At 44.1% G+C, this 11,407-nt stretch overlaps 1 protein-coding gene across 1 annotated transcript; it reads right to left on the bottom strand.

The window, feature by feature from the left end:
- Positions 1-9,021: 9,021 nt before the first annotated feature.
- Positions 9,022-11,144, bottom strand: LOC139416300 (ras association domain-containing protein 10-like). The gene has a single exon (XM_071164795.1). The coding sequence runs from the start codon at positions 10,831-10,833 to the stop codon at positions 9,445-9,447; it is 1,389 nt and encodes a 462-aa protein (XP_071020896.1). The 5' UTR covers positions 10,834-11,144; the 3' UTR covers positions 9,022-9,444.
- Positions 11,145-11,407: the final 263 nt, after the last annotated feature.

Below are 11,407 nucleotides of genomic sequence, written 5' to 3' on the forward strand. Positions count from 1 at the left end.
GCACATCAACTCGGTACTGGTAGTCCTTGTATATAGCCTTGTTATTGTTTTTATTGTGTTACTATTTCCTTTTTTATTTATCAAATAATTGTCTTACTTTTTAACTCTGCATTGTTGGGAACATTCATGAAAGTAAGCATTTCCCTGTAAAGTCTACACTTTTGTATTCGGCTGTTGTATTTGGCTGTTGTACTCGGCTGTTGTATTCGGCGCATGTGACCAATACAGATTTGATTTGATTTTATTTATTTGCACCATGCCTGTTGGGAGCTGTGCTGTGCGGAGGCTAACATTAGCGCAGGCTCTAATTTAAGACTTGCATAATGGATGAGTTTTGTGGTGTGGCACTAGCACAACTCCCTGCTCAACGTGAGTGACGTGATTGGCTCCTGTGAGAACCAGTTTAAGTGCTGTGAGCCTGTTCTTTACTTCACCATCTCCTCCTTACAGACACACGTGCCAGGTCCAACCTGTTCACTCTGATAGCTCTGATCGCTGCATGGGAATATTAGAAGTAGTAGGACTAGAGCATACGGCTGTTGGCATTATATCATAAAAGCAAAATGTCACTATTAACTGGCCTACCAAACTGTTTTGCATTATTACTGTATATCATTTTTTTGTTATATCTACTTCAGTGCATGACACCTGCTCCCTTGCGTGGATGATGTGTGGGAAAGTTATGCCAGTTGGTGTGGAAGTGTACACACACACACACACATAGGTATGTAGAGGAACGCCGTGTCCTGCGCTGAGTGAGTCATTATAACGGGTTGCCACACACGGGCGTGTTTGTCTTTGACAGGCCCGTGGAACGTGAGGTCAAGGAAACCTGCTGGATGTATTTACTCTGGTAAATGTTTAATCCACCGAGCCTTTCCACACTAGCTGGACGCCTGTTTGTCTGCAGCTCTTTGTTTCCCAGTCCAGTGTAGCCCTCAGTCCAAATCCTGTGTGATGATCTACTCCCATGTTAAAACTGGACAAACGTACAGTTCATCCCGAAAGTATTCAGACCCTTTGACTTCTTCCACATGTTGTTACGTTATAACCTTATTCTAATATGGATTCAATTGTTTCCCCCCATCCTCATCAATCTACACACATTACCTCATAATGACAAAGTAAAAACAGCTTTTTAGACATGTTTGCAAATGTATTATTAAAAATACAAAACTTAAATATTATATTTACATAAGTATTCAAACCCTTTACTCAGTACTTTGTTGAAGCACCTTTGGCAGCAATTACAGCCTTGAGTCTTCTTGGGTATGACGTTACAAGCTTGGCACACCTGTATTTGGGGAGTTTCTCCCATTCTTCTCTGCAGATCCTCTCAAGCTCTGTAAGGTTGGATGGAGAGTGTCGCTGCGCAGCTATTTTCAGGTCTCTCCAGAGATGTTCGATCGGGTTCTCTGCATCATCATTGACCTCAAAAACATCTGATATATTTGTTGTCTGCTGTTTGGTTGTGTTAGAATCCAAGGTAACATTTTATTTTACAAACAAATCAATTTAAATGTTATTTGTTGCATGCTTTGTAAACAACAGGTGTGTACTAACAGTGAAATGCTTACTTAATGGCCCTTCCCAACAATGTAGTGAGAAAGAAAATAGATAGTCCAGGTAACTATTTGGTTAACTATTTAACAAACTATTTATCAGTCTTATGACTTAGGGGTAGAAGCTGTTCAGGGTCCTGTGGGGGAAGAGGCGTGTCGTGCCCTCTCCATGACTGTGTTGGTGTGCTTGGACCATGATAGATCCTTAGTGATGTGGACACAGAGGAACTTGAAGCTCTTGACCCGCTCCACTACAGCCCTGTTGATGTGAATAGGGGTGTGCTTGGCCCTTCGTTTCCTGTAGTCCACGATCACAACCTTTGTCTTGCTGACGTTGAGGGAGAGGTTGTTGTCCTAGCACCACACTGTCAGGTCTCTGAGCTCCTCCCTATAGGCTGTCTCATCATCATTGGTGATCAGGCCTACCACTGTCATGTGGTTGACAAACTTAATGATGGCGTTAGAGTCGTGCACGGCCACGTGGTCGTGTGTGAGCAGGGAGCAGAGGAGGGGACTAAGCATGCACCCCTAAAGAGTGGGTTCAGGGTGGAGTGGGTCCAGGGTGTCTGGGATAATGGTGCTGATGTGAGCCATGACCAGCCTTTCAAAGCATTTCATGGCTACAGATGTGAGTGTTACGCAGTGATAGTCATTTAGACAAGTTACCTTGGCGTTCTTGGGCACAGGGACTATGGTGGTCTACTTGAAACATGTAGGTATTACAGAATGGGTCAGGAAGAGGTGAAAATGTCAGTGAAGACACTTGACAGCTGGTCAGTGCATGTTCTGAGTACGGGTCCTGGTTATCCATCTGGCCCTGTGGCTTTGTGAATGTTAACCTGTTTAAAGGTCTTACTCACATCGGCTACGGAGAGCATAATCACACAGTCATCTGGAACAGCTGGTACTCTTACGCATGGTTTAGTGTTGCTTGTCTCGAAGAGAGAATAGAAGGCATTTAGCTTGTCTAGTAGGCTCACGTCACTGGGCAGCTCGTGGCTGGGTTTCCCTTTGCAATCCGTGATAATTTGAAAACCCTGCCACATCCGACAAGCATCAGAGCCAATGTAGTAGGATTCAATCTTAGTCCTGTATTGACGCTATCCCTGTTTGATGGTTTGTTGGAGGGCGTAGTGGGATTTGTTATAAGCGTTCTTGAAAGCTGCAGCTCTAGTCTTTAGTTCAGTGCAAATATTGCCTGTAATTCATGGCGTCTGGTTGGCATATGTTCAGTGGGCATAGATAGTCATCAGCCCCTTTCAAAACGTTTACCTTTTGTTGCCTTTCAGCCTGAAATGAAAACACATCAAATCCGACTTTTTACGGCATTATTTACACACAGTAATCCATAATATCCAAGTGGAGAAAAAAATTCTGAAAATGTATTAAAAGTAAACAGTAAAATACTCTATTTAGATTTTTTTTCAGCAATTTCAAACTTGCTGAGGTATAACCAACCACCTTCCAGATCACACATCAAGCTAATTGGCTTCCATCTGTGATCAATTGTTGTGACTTTGATTAGTTCAGAATAAAAGCAAAAAAGCAATTGTTCATAGAGAACTCCACTGCTTAGTAGTGCAATTCAAAGCAAAGAATCGAAAAGGTACTTTCAAAAGATCTACGAGAGGAAGTTGTGGAAAGGCACTAGGGATGGATATAAAAAGATTTCAAAGGCTTTGTCTATCCCTTGGAGAAGTGGAAGGCGTATGGCACCACCCAGATCCTGCATAGATCAGGCTGTCCCTCCAAACTGGATGACCGGGCAAGGAGGAGACTGATCAGAAAGGCTACCCAAGAAACCAATGGCAACTTTGAAGGAGTTTCAGGCCTTTATGGCAAAGACTCGTCAATGTGTGCATGTGACGACTATATCACGAGCGCTCCACAAATTTGGTCTCTATGGAAAGAATAAAACTACTCTTCAAAAAAGCCACATCAAGTCTTGTTTGAGCTTTGCCAAAAAGCACATGGTACACTCCGAGGACAACTGGCAAATGATGCTGTGGTCAGATGAGACCAACATTTATTTTATTTTATTTTTGTCCTGAACGCGAAACGACATGTCTGGAGAAAATCGAATACATATTTCCACCCAAAGAACACCAAGCCTACAGTAAAGTACGGCGGTGGCAGCATCCTGTTGTGGGGGTGTTTCTCTTCAGCAGGGACTGAAGCACTTGGGAAAATGAGGGAAAATGAAAAGTGCAAAATACCGACCAGATTATTGAGGAGAACCTGCAGCCCTCTGCTAGGAAGTTGAAAATGGGAAGATGGTTCATATTTTAACATGACAATGACTTAAAGCACACTGCCAAAGCAACTGTACAGTGGCTGAAGGACAAGAAGGTGAATGTCCTTGAGTGGCCTACAGTAGTCAGATCTCCGACATAAATCCCATTGAGAATCTGTGGAATGACTTGAAGAGTGCAGTCCATGAGCGGTCACCATGCAATTTGACTGAGGTCGAACAATTCCGCAAGGAAGAATGGGCAAATAATGAACAGTCTAGGTGTGCAAAGTTTGTAGAGACGTATTCAAAGAGACTCATGGCTGTAATTCAAGCAAAAGGTGGTTCCACCAAGTATTAACTCAGGGGGGTGTTCACTTATCCTAATAGGGTATTTTACAGTTTAAATGTAATAAATGTTCAGAGTTTTTTAGAAATGTTTATTTCACTTGGGTATTGTGGGTTGCTGTGTGTAAATAAAGCCGGAAAAAGTCTAATTTGATGTGTTCTCATTTCAGGCTGTAAGGCAACAAAAGGGGAACATTTTGAAAGAGGGTGGTGACTTTCTACACCCACTGTACGTATGGTCACTGTTGGGATGACATCGTCGATGCATTTATTAAGGAAGCCAATGACGGATGTGGTAAACTCCTCAATGCTATCGGATGAGTCCCAGAACATATTCCAGTCTGCGAAACAGTCCTGTAGCTTAGCATCCGCTTCACCGGACCACATCCGTATTGAGCGCATCACTTGTACTTCCTGTTTGAGTTTTTGCTTGTAAGCAGGAATCAGGAGGATAGAGTTATGGTCAGATTTGCCAAATGGAGGGCGAGGGATAGCTTTTTATGCGTCTCTGTGTGTGGAGTAAAGGTTTTCGAGAGTTTTTTCTACTTTAGTTGCACAGGTGACATGCTGGTAGACATTTCAGGATTTCAGTTTTCCTGCATTAAAATCACCAGCCACTAGGAGCTCTGCTTCTGGATGAGCATTTTCTTGTTTGATTATGGCCTTATACAGCTCGTTGAGTGCAGTCTTAGTGCCAGCATCGGTTTGTGGTGGTAAATAGATAGCGAAAAGTACAGACATGTCACGTTCTGACCTTTATTTCCATTGTTTTGTCATTATTTAGTATGATCAAGGTGTGAGTTGGGGTTGGCAGTCTATGTTTGTTTTTCTATGTTTTGGGTATTTCTATGTTTCAGCCTAGTATGGTTCTCAATCAGAGGCAGGTGTCATTAGTTGTCTCTGATTGAGAATCATACTTAGGTAGCCTGGGTTTCACTGTGTGTTTGTGGGTGATTGTTCCTGTCTCTGTGTTTGCACCAGCTAGGACTGTTTAGGTTTTCGCACATTTATTGTTTTGTTAGTTATTTCATGTATAGTTCCTTTATTAAAGAACATGAATAACCACCACGCTGCATTTTGGTCCGCCTCTCCTTCACCACAGGAAAACCCTTACAAGACTCAAACTCTCTTGGTAAATAGTATGGTCTACATCTTATCTATTCTAACTCAGGCGAGCAGAACCTCAAGACCTCCTTAACATTAGAGATCATGTATCAGCTGTTAACAAAGAGACACACACCAACCCCTAGAGTTTACCCGACGCTGCCGTCATGTCCTGCTGATGCATACGATCAGCGCCAAAAAAAACACAAATAGCAGACTGGTATTTTAAAAATAGCAGACTGGTTTACATAGCATTAATTGGTCCTGCATGTTAGAGCAACCCAGTTGAGCTACTTTGCTTTAGAACTAGGAATGGAGCAAGACAAATGAACCCATCCCTCTATAATAGGCCTATAAATCAATATGGCTGAGTGGCTCTTCAGGTTGTGAGTGAGTTATGGCAGGGCTTGTGAGTGGCTCTGTCTGTGTGTAATTACTCTGTCAGATGGCACCACACAGCCTGGCTGAGTTGTCATCATCAAATATTTATAAGTCCACGCCTTAGTCTGGATGTTCCATGTTCATCCAGCCAGACTGACTGATAAACAGAGCAGACAGGCTCATCAAGTTAATTAGACACTTTTCTAGGAGCTCTGACAGACCCCCCCCCCCCCCCCCCCCTTCTATATCACCCTTTCAGGGCCACATTCAGTAGGAAAACATGGTCAAACGTTGCAGATAGAAATGTCACGAGCAGAGACTACATGTCCGAGAGGCATGTTCTACATAACATATTTATTCCTGATCGTATTTCAATGTTGTGCCCTGCTGAACATGCACCAGAGTTTGGTGTGACTAGAGGCTCAGCCACCCATCTGACAGGCCACTTGTGGAACACCTAGCTCCAGAGTAGAATAATCCCCTACTAGCCTATCTGGTACATGGGTACTCCTCTCTAATGGTCTGGACAGGGATGAGAGTGGTTGGCAGTAAGCACTTTGAGATGTGTTATGTTCGGGCTGTCTGTCCGTCTGACGGAATATATGTTGGTTTTATTATATTGGACAGATTGTTTTCCTGACAGTAGTATTTTCTAACGACAGCCACCAGGGCCTATTGGATCCCATACGGATATTAACTGCTGGGCTCATTCCAGCCAACACATTATGAGCCTGGGTCATCTCATCTGAATGGTTTTGCACCATGCATGCAATATCACACAAGTCTCTTAAATTTGACTATTTATAAATATTTCTGTATGGAGCGATTCTCTTTCACTTTGTCACGCATTGATGTCAATGGGAGACTAATGAACAATTCAGATGAAGTGGAAGTCAGGATTCTGCCCTAAATGTTTTAGAGGGCTGGTCCTATTCAGCTCGACATGGCGTAAGAATGACCCCGGCCTTACAGGCTGCTGCTCTTTAACTATTTATAGGTCCGCTATCTCCTGAGGTTGATGACCCATGAGAACATCGCCAGGGCATGGTCCCATTCATTACTAAGGATGCACTGCATGAGTGAAATAGGAGGTTGAAGAGTGCAGAAGGTCTCTCCGAGAGTGTCTTTTCCCTTATGTCTGCATTATGCAACTCCATAATGATAAAACCGTCCTGATAGTGTTATCATACAAAAGTAGCAGAAATGACTGCCTCCCGAGTGGCGCAGTGGTCTAAGGCATCACTACAGACCTGGGTTCGATCCCAGGCTGTGTCACAGCCGGCTGTAACCGGGAGACCCATGAGGCGGCACACAATTGGCCCAGAATCGTCCGAGTTAGAGGCGTGTTTGGCCTGCTGGGATTTAGTGACTCCATGTGGCGTGCCAGGCGCCTGCAAGCTGATTTCGGTCATCAGCTGGATGGTGTTTTCTCTGACACATTGGTATTGCTGGCTTCCGGGTTCAGCGAGCAGTGTGGCTTGGCAGGGTCATGTTTATGAGGACGCATGGCTCTCGACCTTCGCCTCTCCCGAGTCAGTAGGGGAGTTGCAGCAATGGGACAAGACTGTAACTACCAATTGGATGTCACAAAATTGGAGAGAAAAAGGGGGTAATAGTACAAAAAAAACGTAGCAGAAATGGTACAGGAAATCCCTGGCACAGATGGTTATGCCTAAAAAATAAATAATTTAAGTACTGCATATGGCATAGTGTATGGATACGTTTGAGGTGAAAATGCTGTTTGAGGATAATGCAACAAGGTTGTGTTTCAGTGTTAGGCTATCGCTGACTGATGGTTGCCAGGGTGCTATCCACTAAAACGCTTTATCTGTCTGTCTGTCTGTCTGCCTGTCTGTCTGCCTGCCTGTCTGCTTACTTACCTCTCACTGGGATCAATTTCATACATATGGCACAACTAATCTCAGTAGTTTAGAGAACCAACAGAGTATTAGTGTCACATCTGACACCTGCAAATCGTCAATCCCAGACATGAATGTTTTAGACAGAAATGCCTGGATATGAATAACAACCATTTGAAGGCATATTCCTTAAGCGGAGTCTCCCCCTCTGTTGTCTAAAGTCATATTTAAAGCATCATGTGGCACTAGGTTGTTGGGGACTCAAATCCTCTGGATCTGAAACACAGACATCCCTTCTCACACAGTCCCAGTCCCAGCTCACCCCAGAACAGTAGAACATAAGGCCTGGCCCAGCCTTCATCTCTGACTTATGTAAACTCCACTGTTTTCAACAGAGTGAGCCAGGCTAGGCAGCTGCTCTCTGGGTGCTTTCATACAGCCCTGCTGCCCAGTGCCAAACACAGCCCAGGGAGCACACAGGGGGGGCACAACAACACATAACGCCCAGACACAAAAGCAGACTGGGTTGTATAAACAGAAACAGTCTGGGTTTTGACTCTGGGATGTTGTATGTTGTCTGTCTTAGCTTTCCCAGCGTTCATATACACTGCAGTTTCTATTACTTGTACTGACTCCTGATAGACTGATTAGATTAGAGCTCTCAAGTGGTTGTCCTGATATAAAGCATGCTGAGAACTACCGATCCATGAGGTTGATTGGCACAACAAATTGTACGGTAACTGAATAGGGCATTGCCATCAATAGGGTATTGGTATCATGCTGTCAAGCAACCGGAGAGAAAGTGAGGATCAACTACACGGATGAATTAAACAATTACTGGGTAAGGTGACAGCTAGTCTGGCCAATTTGCATTGGATTTGCATCAGCAGCCTGGCATCTGAATATGAAAGGTTAGTCATGCTGAAACAACATGATCAATTAACAAAAACCTCCCTCTGGAGAATGTCTTTTGATATTTCTAGAAGTTACCCTCTGGGAAATGCTACATCTCGGCAGGTTTGAGCCTGGCTCTCCTAGGCAGATAGTGTTACAAAAACAGAAATCTGTAGGCCTAAAGATGGCCAGCAGATACTGCCTCTAGATGGATTGAATAGAGTTGCAGTTTAATGCACTGGCACCTATCCAACTTTTTGAACATCCACTTCAGAGTACAGTGAAAAGTTTGGCATGAAAATTACAAACCTAACAGTAAAAATTCCCTCGCTTGGTTAATAGTGAACAGTTTGCTCTGTTAGTGAAACAGTTTAGTAAAAAGGCATGCATTTACACTAATCATCATTAATGCAGAAGTTCATGCTCTGCTACTCCACAGACTCCGATTAAAAACAGCAGAACATGACACGCACACATCACACACCCCAAAGCATGGCCCCTAAAGGATGCAAAACATCTATCTACAACGTTTGACTTTCTCGTGAGGTAGGACTAATTCCAATGCAAATGAAATGTGTGATTTGCATAGCCAACTCTTAAACCATTTGTCCTACTTATGCATGTGCTAAATCAAACAGATCAATATTTGTTAATACTTTATTTCCACAGTAACCTGTATGTTTATCGTTGAATGCTCATAGTGATGTGGGTCTTTGCAGTTCAATGCAGTTGTTGTTTTCCCTAATTCTAAACATGTTCTGATAAATAGTACTTGTGACACAGAAACAGCATAGCAAGCTATATCCACTTTCCACTACTTTTGTCAGGATTTCAGCACAATTGGCATAATATGATCGTAAATTCTATTGCTTGTCTATACTGGCTGAATATCTGAGAGTGGCCTATTTAAAGACAAGCTATTGTGGAGTGAGTTGACTATCATATATGCACGGTGTCCATGCTGAAGCCTTTTGAAGGAAACGGAGAAACATGTTGTTTAGTGTAGAGAATTCCACTGTCCCTGAGTTTGCGTTGCATATTCTTCAACTGTTCAATAAAGAGTTAGCTACACCAGTGATTCACACACAGGTGTGTTGTCAGAGTCCTGGCTATGCATGGAGCTCAGCCCCGTGTCTGAATCTTCGTCGTTCATGTCGCAGGTCTTGGACAGACCTCTGGTCTGCTCCACCCACCCACCGCTCTTCTCCAAGGAAGGCAACATGTCAGTCTCAGAGTGTTCTTTATCAGCCTCGAGTAACTTTTCCTTATTTAAATTCATAGAGTGCATTTTTGCGAGCAAATCCGTTAGTTCTTTTTCTTTCGCGTCCCATAGCTCTTGGCTTAAGTCCAAATCACCCTTAACAGCCTCTAAATCCGTGTTTAAACGAAGACCAATATATAAACTGGTATCCAGCTTTGATTTGATTATCTTCCCCTCTAAAACCAAGTCGTTCTCTGATAGACTGTTCACATCTGGCTCTGGGGCGGCGGCGCCTGAACGTGCTGCCGGCTGTGGAGCGACTGCAGCTACGGGGATGTCCACAGACTCCCCAAAACGTTCTGTGTCTTTGCCCGACAGCTCATCTTGCCGTCTTTTCATCCACCTTTGGTTTAGCTCCTCCTGAATTTCACCTGTGATGCATTCCATGAGAGCTTCGCGCTCTGTCAACTCCTCCTGAAGTCGCAGGACCTCCTCGCACCTAAGAGCGTACTCCTCAAACTGCGCAATAGCCTCCGCTGAACGTGGAACGTCCTCTATTGGATCAGCCTCCACGCTCGATTCCACCATGTATGTGTCCTGCACATAATTGATACCATGTCTCTTAATTCTGTCAAAGTGCACTTTTGCCTCATACATCTCTATATCCCTATCCAACTCTTTGATCCTTTGGATCTGCTGGCGGATGGTGTGATCTTGCGAGATAACCAAGTGCACAAACGTTTCCAATTTCTCCACTGAGGATTTATCCTTAGGAAAAGTCTCTTCTCTCTTTTTGTTAATTTTGTCCAACTTTCTAAAAGCTTTTCTAACAATCCTCCGTTGCTTTTCTTGTGAGAAAGCCATTGTGGTCTTGGCTGCTCCCTTGAATACGCACGGATTGTCTTTGCTCTGAACGACTCGCGCCTCGGCGCTCCTGGGTCCGTTGTTCGGTAACGATGCCTCATTCTTCACCAACACAAACCTCACGTTTTCCTGCTCATCTCCCCAGGCGCTCCAGAGACGCAGGATTTTGGTTTTATTGGGTAACATCCTCTCAAAGCCTCTCCATTTCTCCACAATGCAGTAAGACTGGGGGGTCCCAGACTGCATCGCCGCTGACGCACCTTGCGGCAAGTTTTGGTCCTCCAGTAGAACTTTTACAACATCCGCGCAGGTGGTGCGTTTGGACAGCCCTGAGACCAGCTTCTCCTCCCGGCAGACCCATACTGATACCTTGCATTCTTCCTGCTCCATACTGGGAAGAAAAAAAACTCCTACCGAATTGCTTATCAAAGTTTTTGCTCCTCTCTCGACTCCTCGGTCCCTGTTTTCAGGCGTTAAGAGAAAAGTGTGTCACACACCTTCGTTTGGAGCTGTCCTTATTCTTCTGTAGGCATGTCATCATTCTCATGAAATAATCAGCTCAGTACTTCCCTCTGTGTAGGATTATTCCCGTAGCAGACTCAAGAGGCACACTGGGAAGTTGTTCAGCAGGGGGCATTACATTATCCCCGCAGACTTCCTTTTGGAACACTGTGCGCAGAGGAGGAACGGACGTCCTTCCTCTCGGTCGGCACGCACGGCTGTGTGTACATTTCTATGCAAACACTAAAGTATACGCCCTCCGCTCGCAACGGGACTCTCCAGTGTCTGTTGATCACCACACTACACCGCCACACTCCAGACGTTTTTGTATGTAACATTACCCGCTCACTTTGTGCAAATTTTACGCACCAATTTGCTTACTGTACTTTGTTCAAAAACACCATCATTCTGACCTGAAAGATTAAAAAGTGAACACATTTTAAATGGAGTGTTATATATGTCA

The sequence above is a fragment of the Oncorhynchus clarkii genome, chromosome 1, assembly GCF_045791955.1.
Source record: "Oncorhynchus clarkii lewisi isolate Uvic-CL-2024 chromosome 1, UVic_Ocla_1.0, whole genome shotgun sequence".
NCBI lineage: Eukaryota > Metazoa > Chordata > Actinopteri > Salmoniformes > Salmonidae > Oncorhynchus > Oncorhynchus clarkii.

Coding starts and splice junctions, on each gene's coding strand:
- LOC139416300 (XM_071164795.1), bottom strand. CDS start 10,833: ATGGAGCAGGAAGAATGCAAGGTATCAGTATGGGTCTGCCGGGAGGAG.